This window comes from Lissotriton vulgaris, chromosome 7, assembly GCF_964263255.1.
Source record: "Lissotriton vulgaris chromosome 7, aLisVul1.2, whole genome shotgun sequence".
In the NCBI taxonomy this organism is placed as follows: domain Eukaryota; kingdom Metazoa; phylum Chordata; class Amphibia; order Caudata; family Salamandridae; genus Lissotriton; species Lissotriton vulgaris.
The window spans coordinates 24,430,768-24,454,661 of record NC_141695.1 but is presented as its reverse complement, the minus strand read 5'-3'; the positions used below and the strand labels follow the sequence as shown (position 1 = coordinate 24,454,661).

General features: G+C 45.4%; 1 protein-coding gene across 1 annotated transcript in view; it reads left to right on the top strand.

Moving 5' to 3' along the window:
- Positions 1 to 900: 900 nt before the first annotated feature.
- Positions 901 to 23,894, top strand: part of LOC147700554 (C-type lectin domain family 12 member A-like) — a 70,177-nt gene continuing 47,183 nt past the window's right edge. The window contains exons 1-4 of the mRNA XM_086928450.1: positions 901 to 1,044; positions 6,256 to 6,354; positions 10,325 to 10,468; positions 20,547 to 20,701. Coding sequence (XP_086784576.1) covers positions 927 to 1,044; positions 6,256 to 6,354; positions 10,325 to 10,468; positions 20,547 to 20,701 — 516 coding nt within the window. The 5' untranslated portion in view covers positions 901 to 926. The remainder of the gene's footprint in view (positions 1,045 to 6,255; positions 6,355 to 10,324; positions 10,469 to 20,546; positions 20,702 to 23,894) is intronic.

Sequence of the window (23,894 nt, the reverse complement as noted above, 5' to 3'; positions counted from 1 at the left end):
ATTGTGAAGCATACATGGAGCCATCATGTATGTACGTAAATCACCTATGAATGCAAACATAAAGTGTACAATTAGCTGTAAAGCTACAGAGATCTGTAAAAGAGAAAGGCGGGGTGGGCCACAAGGTATGCCAGGCCTGGTGGCTGAGTGGACTAGTATGTCCACTGTAGGAGCCTGTGTTTGACTTAATAGGTTCAAATCCCTTTGAGTCCACCCAGCCTTTCATCCTTCGGAGGTCAATAAAATTTGTACCATTGAGTTTGGTAACAATACAACTCAACCACAGTTCAAATCCTGGTGGGTCCACTCGGCCTTTCATCCTTCGGAGGTCAATAAAATTTGTACCATTGAGTTTGGTAACAATACAACTCAACCACAGTTCAAATCCTGGTGGGTCCACTCGGCCTTTCATCCTTCTGAGGTTGATAAAAATGAGTACGATTGAGTTGGGGAACAATAAACATCTGTTGTACAGCACCAAGATACCCTTGGGTGAACATGTGCTTTACAAATATTTGCTAGGTGGTATGTGCAGGGCACTAGGGCAGCTTCTGTGGGGACCCTCTTAATTTTATTTATTTATTTATTGAACTTGTATTGCGCACAGCTACCCGTAATGGGTTTCCCGGCGCCAGTGACAGACTGAAGAAGAAAAAAACAAGCAATTGCTGAGAGAAAAGGAACAACAGAACAGAAGAACTTAGAACAGAAAAGTCTTCAATTTTTTACGGAAAGCCAGAAGACTAGTTTCTGTTTTTAGCGCCAACGGGAGAGCATTAAGAAGGTGTTTTGGTATGAACATTACTTTAACGCTTTCCTACACAATATGTACATTGCTGTGTCGCTTCATGTAGAGAAATATCAGAGAACAACAACATCTGTGCTCTTTTTCAGTTGACGTAGAGGGTCAACAGCCATCGAAGACGATGAACACAGTCTACGTGGGGGTGCAGAGGGGGGCTGCGGAAGATGTATGCACCCCACAGCCGGCCCCACAGCAGGACGCAGTCCATGATAAGACCCACAGTACGGTGTTTACATCAGGTGAGGGTACCAGCACTGCACCCAGGGAATGTACAAGGAAGCAGAGATCTCAGCTGGGGCATAGTTTCAGGAGGGGTGTTTGGGGTATTACACCCCCCTAAAAAATGCAATCTGTGGTAAATAGTTGGGTGCAGGAGCTTTCAGTCAGGTATGGTGAGGTGTCTGTCAGATTTCACTCAGGATTTTTACATGCCCAGACTGACAAAAACACACAAGCACACACACACAAGCACACATTCTCTCATCTCTGCCTTATACTTGGTTAGATTGAAAACTATTATGTTTTAAGAACCGCAAACAATCCGTACTTCTCTCTCTTTCCACTGCCTCTTAAGCGCCCCTCGTGTCTTGCTTCTCACAACATATTTTAACAAGATGTGCCAGCGCGATTGTTGGGAAATTTGAAGGTTACATCCCCCAATCTTACTGACCAATCTACCCCCATGGCTCTAAGGTAGGACACCTTTGTGTGACTACTATGGAAGTGTGCTTTGTAAAGTGCGGACACCTAGTAGAAATGTGCAAGCACAAAAAGGCACGTCTGCAGGTGCAATGTGCACACATACATCGGATCACTTTTGACCAGGAGCCACCCGTGGGCTTTGGTCCCATTCCAAAGCAGGTGAATATTGCTCTCTGCACCTACACTGTGCACGAATGTGTGGCAACAATTACTAAAAACTTCCCAAACATAAGTGCCAAATTAGCTATGCCTTTTATTTCTTCCGATCGGTAAGGTGAAATATTCAGATATATTCGAGGTATATTCTTGAATTCTCTGGTCCTCCTTATACATCGTCGTTTTGTTTACAGATTTCGTATGCCGAAGGCCAGGGAACTAACAACATCTTACAGTCGTATTTTTATTTCCCTTTTAGGTCTGGCTCCACAGAGTATCTGTCTGAATACCTATCGCTTAAGACACACATAGAGTCGGCTTTTTGTCTATCCTTTTCAGCTATTGGTTATCTGGGAGCCCTCTGTCAGCCATTGACTATCATGAGCTCCCTCTGTCAGCCATTGGCTATCATGAGCTCCCTCTGTCACTCATTGGCTTGATGCTGAAGGAGCCTCGGCCCACCTGCCCAGTTCAATCCAATGTCGGATCTCCTATGGTTCTTTTTTAGCAGCATGAATGCGTAGAGGGAAGTAAAGGTCATGGGTCACTTGAAATACAGTGTAACACAAACGGCTACGCAAGAACCCAAAACGACAAAAGATTGAAGGTTAGTCAGTTTTATAGAAAATTCAAAAATAGATGGACATCCCCAAATCTTAGCATGAGAATATAGAAGTACAAGGGAAATAGAAATAAGCCGAACCTCCTAAAAAAGTTCACCTAGTGGAGCATGAAAAGAACAATAAGTACAATGGCAATTATGCATGAGAAGGGAAAACAAAAGTTCAATACTCTTTGCATCAGTACTTCTTCTGTATACCACACATAACTATCCGTACTCTAACTCAAAAGTGACATCCCTAAGCTAGGGTATAGGCAAAGGATATTAAAGAGAAAAGCTTTCAGTTAGCAAAACCTTCCGTAGAAGTCACTTCTCCACAGGATGGGTCTGGGGCTTGGAGCCACAAGCTAAGGAAAGAAAGCACATTAGCAAGGAGGTGCTCTCTGTCAGGAGGGCAAGCAGGAATGGGGAGTCTGTCCCTCTCTGCAAAGCATCATATACTCAAAGTCGCATTCAGCAGATATCCCATAATGCTTTTCTCCTCCTAGGCTTCACAATGGGCTCAACCACAAACTTTTCCATGACGTCCACTCCCTTCAAAGTCTTCTCCACACATGCCCCTCTGTTGCAGTTGTGTTATAAAAAAGGGACACCCCACTAACATGGAACCAGGGTGCATTATATTTTAAACAAAAACAGTGGTTCCTGCGGACACTCAAGGATTACTATCACAATATAATTCTCAGCACAATCGCAGTTAACTGGGAGTCTATCACTGTCAGGGAAAGAAGGACATGTAACACAGGAGGTTTAGAGAAACAAGCTTTTTGTATATATGAAAATTCACACATTTGTTACAAATTTATCAATGTTGATTGCCCCAAGTGAAAAAAAGCGTGAAACCGATGAGTATCAATTGTGACATTTGTGACATAAAAACAAGGTTTCAAAGTTGTTACAGAAAACGACCATTCAATGGAAACACAACCAATGTTAACAGTTTCCTAGTTTAATAGGAGGGACTGGGATTGGTTCATTTGCAAATTGTCGACAACGTTTCGACCCAGCTATCAATGTGGGGTCTCATCAGGACCTATCAGTGCAGGGCGACCTGTGGATGACTGACAGTGAGTGAGGGGAACACCTGTGGGAGTGCGGGGTGGTTAAGGATACTCACATAGGGCCCGGCCGGGCACCTATGGAGGGACGGGGATTGGCAGTCACAGATATGCGAGACGGTCACAAACGGAATCCTACATCCAAGAAGGATGTCGGATGAATGGACAAGGATGCCATTCAACAAGCAGAGACAGACGAGAGCAGTTCTCCAGGGAATCCAATGCGGGAATGTTTCCGCTACACAGTGAGTCTGAATTCGACATTGACTTCATGAATACCGGAATCACTACAGAAATGGATTGAGGTTTCTTGAGTAATTCAAGGCCCCCTTTATCCTCGGACCTTGTCCATTCATACAACATCCTTCTTGCATTTGTTAATGACAACATTAATGTTTTGAACTAAAAGAAACACAGAAATTCATCAGTTATAATTAGCAGCACTAACTATAACCTATACCCCTTCCATGCACTGCTTATGACCTCACATATGACATCACTTATGACATGTTCTAAGGCCCCCCTCCCTGAGCCATGTTAGGGCCTGGGTCCTCCCCATGGGGCCTATGGGGTTAGGGTATCTGTACCCTGACCCCATATATCTTTATTCTTTGTATAACTTCAGGACAGGAAACTAAGTCCTCGAGTCCTGTAAAGGCTGCCAGCTACATTTTTCTCTTGTTGCTGGCAGCCAATCATGCCGCTCGCTCTTGCTGGAGTCTGACTCTCGTGGGAGCGAGATGGCCTAAGGGAAATAAAGAACACTTTATTCTTAAATTGACTCTTGTGGACCCAACCGTCCAATTATGCAATAATTTTTTCAACCTTAATTTCTCAAAAACTACTGAGTGGATTACACCAAACCACAAAATGCACAATCTATGGGCCAAGATCCAGCTTCCTGCCAAGTTTGATGCAATTCCAATAATGTAATTTGAGTTGTCATTAGTGATGTTATAAATTATGTCATAGAGCAAGTTATGACTGATGTGATATGTGAGGTCATAAGCAGAGCATGGCAGGGGTGCAAGTCATAGTTAGCTCTGCTAATTATAACTGGTGAATTTCTGTGTTTTTTTCCAGTTCAAAATTTTAATGTTGTCACTAATGTTAATTAAACTTTGTCTTGTTTCAGTGAATTTCTAAGTTGTTTTTTTAAAGAAAAACACATCTTTATATTACACCTAACTATAAAGAAACTTTAACCTTGTTTTTTTTTTTAAAGTGAGTTTTTTTTAAACCTAAAGTTGTAATTTATTACCATACATAAAGCAAACCCACTTCAGGAGTGCGAGGCAGGGGGTGTGCCGCAGGGCCTTACCGTGCACCGGCACAGGCTGCCAACCCCTTGCTGTGCATGGCCTTTCATCATACATGACGTGGCATTGGCTGCAGGCAGCCACCCAGAGGAGGCAAACCCCATTCCGTGCACAGGCTTTGGTTGTTCGTGTATGGTGTGGGTTCAGCTGCTGGTAGCCAACAGCATTCTGCACACAGCCTTTGAGTGTGCACAACAGGGGTTTGGCCACAGGACTCATTATGCCACCAGACCCAGTGGCCAAACCCCTAGCAGGCTGCCAACTCCACACCGTACACAGTCTTTAGCATTATTAGGCCCCAGCGACCCCAATCCCTGAGCCTTCATTGGCCCCATGGAATAGGCCCCAGGGACTGCAAGCCCCAAAGTTAACATAGGACCCGGGGGGGCCTATCCCCCCGGGCTGTTTCTTGTTTAAAAGAAGAGGGGGGCTGTCTTCTCAGCCCCTGTGGTCCCGATCGCTCCCCGCATGGTGCGGAGCCAGCATTGCCCAGAGGGACCAGAGATTTATGCTTAGTCCCTCCGGTGGGAGCAATATGTGCTCTGTTTACACGGGGCCTTTCAAGGCTTGGGGTGGGGTGCCACGCGGCCCCTCTCCCCTTTTTATTTACTGATCGGGGAACAAGGTGGGCCCATAGGAGGTGTAACCTTTGCAAGGGTGCAGTTCAGATGGTTAATTCCATTATATTTGTCAGCCCTCTTTTAAAATCCCCTGGATGGTGCTATTTTAAAACCCCTTTTAATGGAAAATTGTATTAAATCAGCTAGAGCTATCTTACTGTTTATCTCTTTGTAGATCTAAAACTTTAATAAACATCTTGATCTGTTTACTGATCAGCCCTGGGGGATGGGGTCTACCGGGGAGGAGAACCCTAGTCACGCCTCCGCCCATAAATTAAAAAAATAATTGCGCGGACTTTATTTTACTGTTGTGGCCACTATCCAGCTGGATTGCGGCAAAAAGTGTAATTTTAAAAAAAAATTGTTTTGGTCCCGGGGAGGTCCCTCTGGTTTTACCCCACCTCAGAGGGCCAAGAGCAGCAGGGTATCCCTACCCAGCATCTTTATATTATTATTATTTCCTATAACTTCAGGACAGGGGAGTAAGGTACAGAGTCCTCACAGTCAAACAGAGCGTTCGCAGGTTCGAGGAGGCCCAAGGTAATAAAAGCTCCTTAAACCAAGTAGTATGCTCTATTTTTGAACTGGCGCTCCCGACGAGACTCTCCCAGGAGTCCCTCGGATCCAACCATCCAGATATGCAAATATGTTTGCACCTTCATTTCTCAAAAGCTACTGAACAGATTTACACCAAATCCCTTTCAAAATTGTCAGCCTTACTTCCACTCACACACGGATCCCCCTACAGTAAAATAATAACTGCTAGGATCATATTTACACCCCATCATCTAAAGATGTACTCTAGCACCAGCCCAAGGTATAGCCCATTGTGTAAAGTACTCTCAAGTGGCTGAAAGCCGACACGTTTCAGTGCCACATGCACAGCATCAATAATGCAGGTATTCCGGTGTGTTCTAGATTTGTGATATAGTTCCGGTATGTACATAAGTTGACCTTAACTCCTTCCCTACAGTCTCTTCCAGGTCACGGCTGCACTGCCCCCTCTTCAGGCTGCTTCTGGGAGCCCTGGTCTCCACGCTTCTGATTCTGCTAACCGTAGTCATTGTCCTCCGTAAGTCTCTCTATGATCTAAATGATGTTCCTGCATTTGTGACGTAATGATGGGGCATGTACAGGAAACAGGCCATGTTCAGTCAAATATTTCAATGTCATGGGGGCAAAATCAAATTTACAGCCCAGATCTGGGGCTGCTAGGTGATGCCTTCACAGCTAAACCACACTCTCTCTTTAGTCACCTGACAACTAGGAAATCCATCTGCACACAGCAGCACTTGAGACAGCAATGGGGCCAAGGTCAAGTCTGATGTCCCAATACGTAGGGACATGGAGGTCTGTGTATGAGATGCTGTGCCCTGAAGATACTGAGGAAATATCACACAACGACTGGGGAGGGTAGCCTCTCTCATGAGACCACGCTCATCGCTGGGCTGTGAACCAACCTGTAACCTGCTGACAATCACATTTCAGGAAATGATGTATGTGGGAGTCTTGAAACTTTAAAAAAGGTTAGAGAAGACATAATCATATGTCAGGATTCCTTGTTTTCACCTCATCCTGGTGGCTTCCTGGGTACATCTCCATCATCACTGCCATGAGGTGGGTCCTCTTAATACATTTTAAGACTCATCCGGTGATGAGAGAGATCAAAGAGGGGGACACAGTACAGCCCACTTGAGAAGATACATGAAAGCTCCACCAGTGATGGGCAAGCAGCCCCTGAACTCCTAAACCCCAGAGGCAGGCGCTGTGGATTTCCTGGGGTGTAAGGAGGCTTTGTTATATCTCATCACCTGTAGACTGGATCATGGATGTCACATGGAAGTCTGTAGTCATGGATGTAAAGCGTGTGCAGAGTCACTTGACAGGATGTGATAGTCTTTTATTCCCTAGAGCCCTTTCCATCTCAGTGCATGTCCAGGCACCTATGTGTGCTCATGAATACGGCGATGGGTGTCTGTTTTGATACTTTACAATCATGCTCATGTATTATTGTTACCCCAAAACCGGTCCCAGGATGCTTGTTTCTGATCCAGGGATGGCTTGGCTTGGCAGTTCGGGCTGGACTGTTCTCATAATAAACCATCCAGTTAAAAGATGCAAAATGACGGACTATATTTACTGATCCAAGGGAGATATTCTCCTTCAAGAGATGAAAATCACTGACAAAGAAGCCATCACCCTCAAAAATAATTGGATCTCTGAAGTTCACTGCTCTCCTGTAATACATAAAAAACAGGGTTATTATTCCAATCTCTGAGCGCTCTAAAGCCACTCTTGAAACATATTCTATCGATGGATAAGGAAGGTGGATCAGCACTGCTCTACGTAGAGGCGGATCCTTATCCACGTAGTCAATATATATGTATCTACCAATGATGACACCTCCTTCTGGAAGAAAATATCAGACAAGATTGGACATATACCCTCCAATGAATTTATCATTGTAAGTGGTGATTTCACCTCCCACTCGACACGACCCTCGATTGTCAATCCACCTGTATCTACCACCCACCTACAGCCCATAACATTATTCAAAAACATGCTCTCAATACAATCTTAAAGACATCTGGCGGTTACAACATCCTGACACCATAGATTACCCTTTTTATTCTGCACATATAATTCTTATGCGGCTAGATGTTGTTCTGTGCTGTGGCAGCCATTTTGTGGATGCAATAGGGGATCAACACAAAACCTTCTGACTATGGCCTTCAAGGAGGTTGTTGAAGTGTTCAAAGGATCATCTTTAGGGCAGCCGTGAACATACACAGTTTAGAGGATGGGAGGCGAAATGTGAAGGCTTAATTTGAGGCGCGCGGTCTCCTGCCCACCACTTTGATGTCAGGCAAAGCAGGCAATGTCTGCATAGCTTGATGAGTGAGCAGCATTTTAAGAAAGAAAGAAAAAGCTGCTGGCAAATGATATCGAGACGGTACCTGTGTCTCTACCTGACAAAGGTGGTGTCTGATGTGTAAAAAAATGTTGACGCCATTCATCGGGTGATCCAATTTCCATTCGGCGCGGCGCCTGACATTTTGTAGATGCGGTGGGAGATGACACAAAAACCTCCCATTATAGTCTTCAAGGAGGGTGCCGAAGTAATCAAGGCTTCATATCTCTGTTAGGGTGGGTTGTATTATAGAATATTGCAAAATGTGTTGTGAATACATTTTGTGGAAAGGCTATACTGTACTGGTTTTTCTCTTAAACCAGCTTTTTCTTGGAATAAGGAACAGTCTGCCACTCTGAATCCTGTGATTCTCACTCATTTCCCTCTAGCACAAGCACTTTCTTCTCCCTTTCGTTCAAGCAACCTTTCACTGCATATGTGTGGTGATGTCTTTACCGTTGAATTTATGCTTACATTCAACTTTGAGAAACATATATAAAAAATGAATTGACTCAACTAAAGTGTGGGCACAGTTTGTATATACACCTTGTGTATTTTGAGAAACTCTCCTTTCTTTTCTTTTTAGGGTGTGCATTTACAATCAAGAAGTATTGATTGCCAGTGGTTGACCGTTATGGCAACCCCCATATGATAAAGGTTCCCTCATTATTGTTTTTTCTAGGGCCAGGCGAGGACCAATTTTTCATACTTCTTCAGTAGAGAGCAGCAGTAGTTGAAAGCAAAAGAAAAGTTATTTGGGGTTGCTGGAAATGATGCCAAATTCCTGTCAGATCACAGTACCACTCACAGGCACACATGTTCATCTCCAACGCTCGTCAGCTTGCTGGCTCAAGGGAGCCTTTTGAACAGAAAGTGGTACTGTGACCTGAGAGGAACTTGGCAGTATTTCCAGCAACTCCAGGGGGCAGATTTATGAAGGACTTGCGCCGCTGGTGCGTCACTTTTTCCCATGTTAAAAATGACGCACCGGCGGCGCAAGGCCTTCATAAATCTGCCCCCAGATGATTTTACTTTGCTCTCTAATACTGCTGCTCTCTACTGATGAACGGCTCAACCGAAAAACACGTGTCTAGAGATATACAGCAATGTCTGCACAAACTTTGGTGAAAAACTCCAGCTAATGTTCAAGTTAGTGTGAACTGTGTACTGCATTTACCAGGATGCAAAGGGGCGCACTGTGCTGGGACTGTAAGGCAGTGTGCTCCCAACCCCCATTCGGAGTTTCATTATTCTTTTTTTATTGTAACACCATATACAATGCATCAGTATAAACCAAGAAAATTGATTGATTAAATTAGATAATTGGAACGGTTGAAGCTGATTGATCTGTGCTTGATAAGAGAGGGACTGGATTTTTATACATATAAGTGCAATATGTGCATAGACGACACGTTTAATTGGGAGCCTTATGCATTAGGTGGGCTTGAGTTAAGGAACTAAGCAATTTTTGTTTTAGAGATACCTGATAGAGATGTGATATGTGATAAAGGAATATTTTCTTGAGTTAATTGATTATCTTTTTAACTGTTTAACATGCATATGTTGTGATTGGCGTTGATGAAGCAAAAGGGTATTCCCGAAACACGAGTTGTCCATTTGTGATATTCTAAGTGTAAAAATCGGATGAAATAAAGGAACATTGTTGGAATACAAGCTACCCATGAGAGCATGAACCCTCATTTCATGTATGTTATGTGTCTCAGTGCTCTGGGTTGGGCGTCCATAGTCAAAGAAGGTATACATACCGGTCTAACAATTGATAAACTACCCATCAGATAGAGACAGATAAAGTATGTTTATCTGTTACTGTTCCTGTATTCACTGGTCCTTTGACTAACAGGGATAATGTATCTGTTAGTGCTGTGAAACACAAAAGGTGGTATAGCGCTTTATAAATACCAAAATCAAATGAGAATGAGTGTGGGGGAGTGTGTGTGAATGTGTGTGGTTTGTGTGTGTATATTCTGCAAGTGTAAGTATATCTCAGAATGCATTCTGTCACCATGAAGGTCAGCCAGTTGGACAAAGGCAGGGTTGACAATTTCTTCTCTTCTTGAGCCAGCATATATCCCTGTCATTTATACATTTGATCTATATTATTTTCCAATAGGTCTCCATTCATTTCAACAGACCAGCAGGGAGGAAGAGAGGCCCAGCAGCAGTAACCCAGGCAACCATTTGAATTCAACAACTGAACTCAGACACCTGAAAGAGTTTCTGAAACATCTACAAGAGGAAATGTGCAGCCCAGAAGGTGAAGCACGAGTGTCAGGGTTTCTGCAAGAAGCTGAAGGCCTGGCTATTTAGCTAACTACCTGCCCTAGGCAAGGCTGGACACACACACCTGCCCCCTCTGGGATACTCTCCCGGGTGATAGCGCGCTCTACAAATACACATAGCATGACTTAGCTTAGCAGGAAGGATCTTATCCAGATAAGTGTGTTAGACAATAGTGCAAAGTTCTGGGTGATAATGACAAGGCCCATTTTTGCCGGGGTCCAGAACAAAAGTCATGGGTTGCACCATTTCTCCAGAAGTACGGGTGAGACACTTCCAGGGCATGTATGTATTGGAAATGCAAGAGGATCCTAACCCCATTCAGGCCACCGTAAAAGAAAGGTTTCATTTTTAGGGAGAAGGAGGTATTTGACGCCATTATAACTATGTCCAGTGGAAAAGCGCCAGGTCCAGATGGGGTGCCAGCAGATTTGTTTAAGCCAGATCCTTCTTTCTGGGCAAACATATGAGTGCAGGTGTTTAATGCTGCTTGAAATAAAGGTCTAGCAGCATCTTGGTCGAAATCCATTATATCACTGAGATTTAAAAGGGTGTCGAGAGCAGAGCCACAATGTTATCTGCCAATATCTTTAATTGACGCAACTGTGAACATTTTGGGGAAGGTTTTCTTAGAAAGATTGAATAAGTGGCTGAAGTATAACAACGTTTTATCCAACCTCCAATATGGATTTAGGCAACTGCTGATCAATGTATAAATCTCCAACTGATTATTAGTAAATACACAGCGGCCAAAAAGAATAAACTTAATCTAGCGTTTATGGATCTGACGGCAACCTTTGATAGAGTAAATAGAGTCACACTCTGTGGAATACTCATTAAGCTGGGTATAGACAAGAACATACAGCCAGATTCATGAACCTAAATTGCGACCACAATAGCTGCGAAAAAGCTATTGCGATCGCAATTGTCCAAAACGGTATTCAATAAATAAATTAGCGAATTCGCTAAGACAGAATTGCGAAATCGCATTAGAATTCGCAGAATCCCGGTAGTAGCCCAATAGGAAATCTGACATTGCGAGAAACCATGGATTCTGCGAATAAAAATGCGAAATCGCAATACAATCGCAATCGCTATTCAAGAAAAATCGCAAATAGCGAAAAACCCGAAAATCGCTATTTGCGAGGCGCAATTTTAGGACAACCCAAAGCAGGTGGTAACCATCAAAGTAATAAAAAAAAATTTGAAAACCCGTTTCCCAATCAGTAACAGGTGCTGGCCTCACCAAACACACTTAAGGAGAAGCAGCTGCAGCAGTAGGAGTCTCACAATGCCAGGACTATACATGGTGGTCAGGCGGCGAAGGCTACAGCGAGCTGCACGGAACAGACGTAGGATCCAGGAGAGGATATTCCGCCAGCGGGTCACCCTGCTGGGCCAAACCAGAGAGCAAATATACGCTAAGTACCGCCTGAATGGGCCAATTATCATCAAGCTAATTCAGGACCTTGACCCCCTGCTGCAGCACCCAACAAGGCGGACCAATGCCGTGCCCACACATGTCCAGGTATTGTGCAGCCTGCACCTTCTGGCCTCCGGAAGCTTCCAGGGGATAGTTGCCGCTGCTGGGGGGATATCCCAGCCCACCATGTCCCACTGCCTAAGGAGTTTCCTAGATGCAATGCTGACCCAGCTACACCACCACATAAAATTTCCCACCAGCCAACAGGACGTGGATGAGACCAAGCATCAATTCTACAATGTTGCGCAATTTCCACATGTGATAGGATGCATTGACTGTACCCACATCCACATCTGCCCACCAGCAGAAACGGAATACATGTACCGCAACCGCAAGTCCTACCACTCCCTCAACATCCAGATGGTGTACAACGCAAAGAATTACATCGCGGACATAGTGGCACAGTACCCGGGGAGCACACATGACTCCTTCATATTCCGGCACTGCGGCCTCCACACACGACTGGCCAGGGGAGACTTTGGTGAAGGACACCTACTTGGTAAGTACACTTGCCCCACAATGTTACACTGTGATGAAGTAGCTGCGCTGCACAGGCACTCACCCTCTGCTCCTCTCATTCAGGTGACAGTGGCTACGCTCTCCGTGAATACCTCCTCACCCCATACCTCAACCCTGCTACACCACAGCAACGGCGTTACAATGTAGCACACATACGCACAAGGAATTGCATTGAGAGGACATTTGGGCTACTGAAGAGCAGATTCCGCATACTGCACAAGACTGGTGGGGCCATGTACTACAGTCCTGATGTGTGCTGCCGCATTGTGGCTGTGTGTGCAATACTACACAACATTGCTACCAAGCGCCGGATTCCTGTAGAGATCTCTGGCAGTGAGTCGGAAGGGGACGACTGGCCACCTGCACATGCGCGTCATGCACGCGGGGAACATCCTGCTGAAGGACAACCACATCACAATGAACTGTTTCTAGTGCACCCACTCCCCTCACCCAACACTTCACAAATGCATGACAATGGAAATAATGACAGGAGTCCGATGTTCAATGCTTGAATAAATATTATTGTTGATTGCACAATAATAAGGAATAATTGTTATGAATTACATGTGAGGAGTATTGCGCCATACTGCTCAATGTTTTAAACACGACATGCTTATGTCAGCAGCATGTCCCTGCCCATGGATTGAAATGTCATGTGCGCCTCCGGCGCGCGGCACCCAGTCGCCTCTCAGGCTCCTCCTCCGGCAGGGCACGTGATCCCGCACTGGACCTGCTGCTGCGGCGTAGGACACCGACCTGTGAGGCAGACAGGCTGTTGACACTCGAGGTCCCCTCGCTTGTGTCATCCCCACCCCCATTGGCTGGGCCAGTTGGTTGTAGTGCCAGTACAGCACTGGTCACCTGCTCAAGGACACGCGCCACGTCCTCGCAGCATTGCACCATCTGCAGCTGCATTGCCATAGACCGACATGACAGTTGGGAGGTGGCATTTCCTATCACGTAGTTGGAAGGCGTGTAGGCAGAGAGGCGCGTGAGTAGCTGGCGGTGGCGGCGGCGGGCGATGTTGCGCTGGCTGATGATGGCCGCTGTGTTTGCCTCCATGGCAGTTGTCATCCGGTCAATTCGATCGGACACATTGGCAACATTTCTGCCTATGTTGTGCAGCTGAAGTTGAATAGCACCTTGGCGTCGGGCCTGCAATTGGTGCACGCGCAGCATGCGGCGCTCAATACTGAGCCCTGGCACACGCACAGCCTTCGCCCTCCTGCCGGTGCTTGCTGTGCTTTGCTGCGGCTCCCTAACATGCCTGCTGTGCTGGCTGGCCACAGTGGGTGTGCGCTGTGTCGCAGGTCTAGCAGCACCGGATGGTGATGGTGCCGCTGGTGGTGGTCTTGCAGCTGGCAATGGTGCTGTGCCTGATGGAGCTGGCACTGGTGGTGGTGGTCGTGCAGCTGGCAATGGTGCTGTGCCAGATGGAGCTGGAGCTGCTGGTGGTGGTCTTGCAGCTGGTAATGGAGCTGTGCCTGATGGAGCTGGTTGTGTGGTTGTTTGCTCCTCCTCACCCTCAGGCTCCTCTGATGCTTCATCTATCTGCAGCCTCTCGCTGTCACTGCTGTTGTTGTCTGCGCCACCTGTGATGGAAAGTGGACGTAGATTAATTGCATGTATCTATCACATGTGCAGTTGCTACATGCATGCTGGCTAACATTCCCTGACTGCCTGTTGCATTGCGTACATTGGGACATGTCTGGCTGCATTGGAGTTTTTGTACATTGTGGGAAGACTACATGTCCCACAATGCAATTGGGCATGTCCTGATGTGCATGGATTGCATGACTGGGGTTGATTATGGGAGGCTATAGGGTCATGGCCATTGTTAGGGGACAGGGTCGCAGTCGCATGCCACTTACCTTGGCTGTCTTGGGTGGGTCGGGATGAGTCCAGAGGGATGACCCCAACACATGCCTCACGCTGCAGTGTGTCCTCCACACGATCCTCCAGGGGGGTGTTGGGAGGGACTGTTGGATCTCCACCTCCAGTTGCTAGGCTCTCACCCAGCCTCTCTGCCACCCTCTCCTTGGCACGACCTCGGTCGTCGTACCACCTCTTTCTGAGGTCGTCTATGGACCTCTGTGTCACTCCCACTGCGTTGACTCTGGCGCAGATCCGCAGCCACAGTCGCCGTTTCTCGGCCTCAGGCACCCTCCTGGAGTCCTTGCCGAAAAGTTTGGTGTGGTCTTGGCAGACTCCATCTATTAGATGCTCCAGCCCCCCGCTCCGAAAATTTTAGCTTGCGCTTGCGCCCGGTGTCACTGGGCCCTGCTGCTGCATCCTCTGCCATTGCTGCAGTCTCCAATATCCAAAAGTTTCCAAGTCTGGAGGTGTTCTGAGAGGAGCTCTGACTGGTGCTGCTTCGATCTCTGCCTCAGTGTTCTCAATGGGGGAGGGAACTGCCTGCTTCCTGGTTGTGATGTCATTACTGTGCTCGAAATGCGACTTCCCGTTTTTACGATCTCGCTATTAGCGAGATCGCAATTTGCGATCTCGCAAATTGCGAGATCGCTATTCCTACACGGAATTGGACAGATTTAGAGATTTTTCTGCGATTTTGGACAATCGCTATCGCCTTTTGCGGCCGGTTGCGATTCGCTTTATTTTTTCGCAGTTTTTGATGAATCCCATTCTGCGAATTCTAAATTGCGATTCGGTATTAATCGCAATTTAGAATTCGCAGATTTCAGTTTTCATGAATCAGGCTGTTTGTGAATTCTTTATTAGAACTTCCTCTTGATTTAAGAGCAGCAGTTAGGTATAAGATGGATGGAAGCCTTTCTGACCCAGTGAAGGTGGGGTGAGATAAGGGTGCATTCCTACTCTGTTATTATTCACTCTTTATATGAACAATTTGGGAACAGTTTTAAATGTAGCCTGCACAGGCCCCTTCCTTACCAGGTAGTAGACAGCATGTGGCCCTGCCATGAATTCAGTGGAAAACGCAAAATTATGGGGCAACACGTTAGAGTCACTCATATCTCACAGATATTAATTGGCCTTGGACTAAATGGGTCACCTTCAAAGATTGGGGGCCCCCTAAAAGTATTGGGGGGACCCCCCTGAGCCGCAGGGGCAGTACAGGCCTGCGTTACACCCCTGAACGTGACCTACAGTGAATATTTATTTTTATTTATTTTTGGTTTTTCTAGAGCGCGTAGTCACCCAACGGGTATCCCAGCGCTGAACCTCGTGCTCCTAAGGGATGAAGGTCGGGAATGACGACGGCTCAAGGGAAGAGTAGGGTTTTAAGAGACTTCCTGAACCGTAGGAGATTTGGTTCTGCTCTGAGGCTCGAGGGGAGTGCGTTCCCTTTTATTCCAGTATTGACTGAGAAACGGCGGCCACCTGCACGGGCCTTCTTCACCCTGGGGATCATGATGAAGTTTCCATGTTCGGATCGAAGCGCTCTCGTGGGTCTGTAGGGTGTGATCCAGTTGTTGAGGATTGGGGGGCCTGTGTTGTGCAGTACCTTGTGGGCCAGACAAAGGGCCTTGAAAGTTACCCTTTCCCTGATTGGGAGCCAATGCAGCTTCCTCAGTGCAGGCTTGGCTGATGTTCTGGCTGGGGTGTTCGTAAGTAGTCGGGCTGCGGCATTCTGGGCTTTTTGCAAAGTTTGGAGAGTGGATTCCGGAGCTCCCAGATAAATGGCGTTGCTGTAGTCCAGCCTGGACAAAATTAGGCCTTGGATCAATAGTTACACCCCCCTGCTATATTCGCTCTCTGCTTCCCCACCCCTCACAGCCACCGTGTCATTTATATTTTCTTTTTTTAAAGTTATTTTTTTTACTGCCCGGCTGCTGTGCACTGCAATCAATACACTCTTTTCTTTTCTTTTTGCAGTCCAGGCATTTTTTTTTGTGATTTAGTTTACTCCTCAAAAATGGTGGTTGCCATCTTCAAATAGTAAATTGAAAATACAAAATAAGCCAAAATGACTGGTGATGCCCCAGGTCGTGTGCGTGTGCATTGTTGCTTCACAGCACATGTGCCGTTAGCCATCTTGGATGCTCTTAGTTTGGGAAAACCCAGTCCAGGATGCCCGTTTGTGCATCATGATGCATGTGTCAGGATGCACAGGAGGCCATCTTGGAATAGGGTTTTTCATACCAGAACCATTGCAAGAGTGATCCAGTGTGTGGTCTGTGTCATGATGCACCAGTGGTCATTTTGAAATATATTTTTCTGTTTACTTTTCTTGAACAATGTGTTACAAACACGCATTGGCAAAGGCAACAGCTTGACACATTGCAAAGGTGATATATATATATATATAGGCTTTGCCAATGCTTGTTTTTTGCTTACAGGCGAGATGGACTACAAATTAAAACTACACCTGGGACATTGACTACATGCAAAATAAGGAATCGCAAAATTGCGATTCCTTATTTTGCTCTTGCATTTAAGGAATCGCTAATTGCAATTCCTTAAATGCAATGTAAGTAGCACAAAAGAAAGTGCACTTTAGCCTTAAGGAATCGTTAATTACCACCAACTTCAAGTTGGAGTTATTGAGCGATTTCCTTTAAAAAAGCACTTTTTTGCTTTTTTTAAAGTGCGATGTGGCACACATCCATGCCCTTAGGGCATGTATGTGCGCCACATGTGCACACATGCACATTTCAGGGGTGCAACAGGGTGTCCTTTTGACACCCTGGCACCCTTGAAATAGCTCCCGCTATTTGCGATTCTTCAATACCGAATCGCAAATAGTGAATATCTTCCCATTCATCCTATTGGCCTCCTAGCCCATAGGAATTAATGGGTTGGTATTCCTTATTAACTAATCTCAATTTGCGATTCGTTATTAAGGAATATTAAGGAATCGCTAATATTTTAGAGATTACTACCTACATTCAATTTGGCGAGTCCTTAATAGCTAATGGGTAAAATTCGCTATTAAGGACTCGTAAATTATATTTTTCCTACATCTGGCCCTAAATGTTTACCTTAAGTGTACATCCCTGAAGACTACTGCATAGCTAAGAGTAACAACACAGCTCCTACTACACAATTTATAAAGCGCCTCAGCCCAGTAGAATACCTAAAGGGAAAATAATGCTTTTATTTTTATTATTACATATAGATGGTGTATTCTTGCTCAGTATATATACAGCTATTGTGGCTGTGAAAAAACACCTGGTAGAGCTTACCTCTGAATGCACTCTCCTAGCCCCATAGGCTTATGTTAAGGCATCTATCATTTGCTAGCTAAATCTGAATATACTTTGACCTACTGCCTATGAAAGCAGAAACACTAGGTACTCACCCGTTAGGAACTAGGAGATAAGTATATAGATATACACGGTTCTCTGCTTAAATGATATTGTTATGTTGTTTTTACTATACTACTCCCTGTACTTTCACTATTCTTCTCTCACACTTCTTTCTCCCTCATCTGTGTGCTTTACACTTACTCCCCACGAGGGTAGCTCACGAAGGAAGTTAGGCCACGGTCTATTAACCAATAACTGGACTCTGGTTCATGTACTTTTATTAGCAGGACCAATATTTTTACAGCCCTGAGTAAGTCTCAGTCACAACCGGCCTGACGGCTAAACAAGTGTCGCTGAGTCGCAACAATGCTGCACCACATCACACGGAACTCATGCTATTGAGCAAAGGAAAAATAATACAATTAAGCATTTATACCATTCCAGTTTTATCATATTTTATAGCTTCGTAATATATTTAAATGTGTAGGATATCAATTTCACTTTTTCTAACTATTGTAGTTACCACCCTCCCCCTTTAGCCTTAGGAAAGTTACACCGGTGTGAGTTTAGTAACAAACAGCTAGTTTTAAGACATTTACATTTATTTCAACGTGTAAAAGGATCCCCGCCACCGCCAGAGCCAGCCTCCAGGAAGGAGTGAAAGACGTCGCAGAATGGATGAAGCTCAGCCGTCTGAAAGTCAACGCAGACAAGACAGATGTCCTCATCCTGGGACCATCCCCCTCTGCCTTGGACGACTCCTGGTGGCCCCCTGCCCTGGGCACCGCCCCCAAGCCAATGGACAACGCACGCAACCTGGGCTTCCTCCTAGACTCCTCGCTCACGATGACCAAGCAAGTCAACGCCGTCTCATCATCCTGTTTCAACACCCTGCACATGCTCCGAAAGATCTTCCGGTGGATCCCCACCGAAACCAGGAAGACAGTCAGCCAGGCCCTCATCACTAGCCGACTGGACTACAGGAACACACTCTACGCTGGAACCACAGCCAAACTCCAGAAGTGACTCCAGCGCATACAGAACGCCTCTGCACGACTCATCCTGGACATCCCCTGTCACTGCCACATCTCTGCCCATCTGAAAGACCTGCACTGGCTCCTCGTCAGCAAGAGGATCACATTCAGACTCCTTACCCATGTACACAAGGCTCTCCACGACATGGGCCCCATATACCTCAACAGCCGCCTCACAATCTACACACCCACCCGCCAGCTCCGATCCGCCAGCCTCGCCCTCGCCACCGTCCCACGTACTCGCAAAGAAGATCCTTCTCCTACTTGGCGGCCAAGACATGGAACTCCCTCCCCACCCACCTACGGCTGACCCAGGACCATCTCTCCTTCAGGAAACAACTCAAGACCTGGCTGTTCAAGCACTAGCGACTCCCCCTTCCCCCAGCGCCTTGAGACTCTAGCGGGTGAGTAGCGCGCTATGCAAATTTGTTTGATTGATTGATTGATTGATTGTGTTCTGGTTTTGGTACTTGCCGTCATGAATTGGTAATGGGATACACCGGACTACATATACCAAAATGCAAAGGAAATCCTCATTTGGATCCACTGCTTGGGCGTGGCTCTGGGACATTGGGGAGTCCTTGGAGTCCCATATCTGTTACCTCTGTTGCTAGAGTGGTACAAGGACCCCCAAAGAGGGAAAGGGGCTGATCGTGGTGCCACACAGCGATGTCTGGCTCATGGTCAAGAGAATTTAAAAATTGGTAGCATTACTTTTGGGGAAGTTGCTATTGCATACTATAGAACTTCACATTCTACAAAGCTGTTCAAACAGGAGCAGCCCATTTATTTATTTTTATTGACATATCTCAGCGTTTAATTGAGCAGTACACGGCGCAAGGGTATCCGAGCGCTGCACATAGCACAAGTTAATATTACATAGATCCTGAATGTAACATAAGATGTTGCTTAATCACACTATGTACAGGTAACATCAGTGAGAATGAATACATAACCTTTGTCCGTCTTTGGTTGAGCTGGTTGCGGTCGGGCATAACGTCTTAAGTATTTCTCGATCAGAAATGGTTTGCCATTTCTCTTGATGATGACCGGGGAGAGGTTTGTGCATATCTCAGGCAGAAGGAAGTTCCAGATTCTGGGACCATTTCCTGAAAAGGATCGAGCTTGCTGTCTTTCTTTCTTGATTTTGGGTGCATCCAGTAGCATTGAATCAGAACTACGTAGCAAGTACTGCCCTCCCGATTTAGGGCCAGATGTATCAAAAGGTTTTACTCATTCTGTATCTATTGGAAAATGCTTTAGTACATATGGCCCTTCTTTTTTGTGCTAGGTATTTTGGAGATCCATAGAGCAGTGCTTTGTGGGTCATGCATGCAGTCTTGAAGACACCACATGCTTGGAGAGGGAGTCAGCTAAGTGTGGTAAGCGTGGGAGTAATGTGATTGCATCATGGGTTCCTGAGACAGGCCCAGCGCCTGCACTGAGTGTGGCTTTCACAGGGTAAGATGGGTTTTGGAGTCCCGATGATAGTTGTGTTTCCGAAGTCCAATCTGCAAATCATGAGCGCCTGAAACACCTCTATGAGGTCACTTTTAGAAATGGATTGCTTGAAAGTTTTGATCAGTCTTGGGTTGTGTGTTGTTGTTTTGTTTGTAGTGTTGATATGGGCTCTCATGTTGAGCTTCTTGTCTCGTGTTATCCTCGGTGATTTAGTGCTATCATTGGTTTTCGGGGTACAGTTGAGTGCATCCATTTAGGAAACTCACTAATGGTGTTCACCTTCAAAATTGAAGACAATTTGTGAGAAATCCACCTGTGCTCTTGTTGCAGAACAAATGAAATGCAAACTCTGCCCACAGAACTGGGTCTACAATGAGGAGAAGTGTTATTACTTCTCTCAAGAGGAAGTTCCTTGGGATGAAAGCAGAAGGCACTGCACTTCAAGAAGATCTGAACTGGCGGTGATTGAGACGGAGGGTGAAAAGGTAAGTAGTGGAGCAGGAATGTCACATTAATCCTAGGTTTTAATCCAGGATTAATGTAGGAGACACAGTAGGTATTAGAAAGGGAAATGTCCATGGTATATGTGAGAAGCTTGATATGTACGTTGATGGGCCAGATAGGGGAAGCTAAGTGTTAAAGGATGGACAGAGTTCTACAATTCTGTCTGAACACTTTTTCACAGTTCACTAGACAGGTGTAATAATACGCTAGAGATGCCATGGCCAATGCAGGCAGAGCTTTCCAGAAAACCCTTGCACTTGTCAGGTGTCTGTGCCCCCTGTACATAACTCTACATGGTGACCAGCTCCACACAGTTGGATTGGTAGTCAAAAGTGCAGAGCACATTCTTGTTTCTCAAGACACATTTTCCCCCTGGTGAATGCCCTTTGCCTTCACTGCCATGACATCAGATGTGATCCATTCTAATTCCCATCCTAAAAGAGAGTAAACCGAGTCCGCTGCTAGAGAAAATCTCAGATCATTTCCAAGGTGAAAAGGGGTTGGATTTCAGTTTTTGAATGTCCACAAATGTACAAGTTTGTGGGTGCTTACAAACTTACAAGGCTAACCACAACACTTATTCTTTGGCTCACTGCTAATGTCTCTGCACTTAGGCCAGAGAAATGTGCTGTAGTAAAACCTTACTCCTGCCATGAATCCTTGGGTGAATTCCTTGTGAGTACAAGTGGAAGGTCCAATGTTTGACAAAAACCCACTTTGAAAAGGAACTCAGTAACAGTTCTGGTGTCTAACCACAGTTTGCAATAAATATTACAATTATTCTGCAGTTCTGCTGCCAAAAGGAAGCTATTGTCACAAGTTGGCATACCCCTACACCACCTTCAGTCTGATGGTGCTACCATCTTTGGAGTCCTATTTGCCCGTCTAACAAGCGAAACACCTTCTCATACCTCAGCGAGATGGCTTTAAAATATGTAAGAAAGCTGTGAAATAAATCAGCACAAAAAGGTCAAGGCAACTGTTGAGCCTGGCCCTAATATGTTGAGCCAATGCCCCGCCGTGCTTCAACGTTCAGCCCCATTTGACTGCTCTGAGGAGGTGAACGTGCCAGTCCCCTTCCCGTTGCCCATTGTTTCCAAAACGACCTGGAACCTAAGTGGTTGACTTTCCTCTGTGCACCTCTCAGTGTTTCCATCAATATCCTGCAGTCATTGTTAGAGAGGGGGATGAGTCCCTATCTGTTTTTTGTAAAACATCAGGAGTAAAAGGTCTCACCCCCATAGTTAGGCGCAGTAACCCCTGTTTGCCCATTGGCCCTCTGAAACAAGTTCTGACAATTGGCGGCACCTAACAAATAGGAGTCCCAGGTCCAGGTGCTGTGCATTGGCCTATTTGCAGTTTACTCCAGTAGCATAAGAAGTCCGGTTTTTATGCACAAGGGGGCTTATTTACAAGCCCATTGCACCGCCGGGGTGTCACTTTTTTTGACGCATCAGAGAGGCAATGGGCTTGCCCATATTTACAAGGCCATGTAAAGTCACCTCGCATGACTTTTCATGGCATTGTCAGTCAGTCAGTCAGTCAATTATCTTTATTCGATTATTAAAAATCATAAAAGAACGAGCATAAATACATAGCAATAATTCATCAGAGCACAAGTTAATACATAATTAAGACAGATAATCAATGTTTAAAAAGTGCTAAAATCACAATATACAAGCAAAGTATGTAAAAATGTTAAAAATGTTAAAAGAGACCCTTTAAAAAACAAACATTTAGAAATAGGTAAGGTAAAAAGGGAAGTCAATGTTCAGTAAGGTGCCTAACTCTAGTACGGTGCTTATTTGTGCGTGCTCCTGCGACTAAAAAACTAGCAACATGGAAGGCTACTCTTGCATTAGGAAGGAGTTGCAAAAACATCAAAGCTGGTTTAACCTGAATAAAACCTTGATTACGCAGGATTGGGAGCAAATATCTTTTTCTAATCTCATTGTAATGTCCGCAAAACATGATAAAGTGAATCGTATCCTGGGTGGAAAAGTGATCACAGTCACATGGTTCAGCATTGTCAGGTCTATTCCAAATTTTAAAATTGCCCAGGATGAGGTGGATCAAATCAAAACGAAATCTCGTTAAGAGGAAACGATGGTATGGTTTAGTTACCAGGAGAAGGTATGGTTCCATTCCTGGGACAGATGTCAGCATACAATGTTTCCTTACCGTGGTTTTTTTTTAACTCTATGGCTTCCCTCTCCAAGACATATAGATTAGTCAGGGTATTTTTTACTGTTTTAAGGTCTTCCTGTCTTATCAAGTCTGGAGATGAGAAAAGCTCCGGTCGACCGGCTAAAGTCAACTGCGTTTGTACATATTTCACCCACGGGATATGTAGGGCTCTATCCAGGGCTAAACAATCTTTTAAAATAATGTGGTTTAGTGTGAGCTCCTGGTTGAGCCAAGTTTTCATCCATCCGATGACTGGGGCTAATTTTAGGATATCAGTTATATAGCCCAATCCTAGCTCTGTATGTAATGCATAAGTGGGAGTCGATTGGGGGACTGAAAGCAGAGATCTCAAAAATGTATTTTCTACTTTCTGGATTTTATCATGACTAGTATACCCCCAAATAGCAGAACCGTACTGGGCAACGGACACACATTTTGCTTTGTAGACTTTAATAATGCTTTCCATGGGACGGGCACCTAATTTCTTAGCAAAACCAAGCAACCCTGCTGCCGCTCTTGCAACAGCATTGCTTTTAACGGAATGCTGGGGGCCCCAAGTGCCCTTTTCATCAAAGGTCAACCCTAAGTATGGAAAAGATGGGACTCTCCTAACCTCCTTCCCTGTACAGAAAAATGTTTTCGTCTTTCTTTTCCTGCCTGCGGCTCCTGCAATCATTACATGAGATTTCTCTGTATTGGTTTTCATGTCCAACGAGGTCATGAAATCTCCAAAGGATGAGAGGAGTTTATTCAGTGCCACTCCGGAGCGAGCCAGTAAGACTGCATCGTCCGCGTACAGGAGGACAGGTAGCTTTGTCTCGCCTGCACGCGGAATGTCAGTGTGGGATGCTGCCATGACTACCTCCAGATCATTTATATAGAGAGTGAAGAGGAGGGGGGCAAGGATACACCCTTGCCTAACCCCCCTCTCCGAGTTAAAGTGGCAAGTGCATCTTCCTTCCCTAGTCACTCTGACCGAGGTCATAA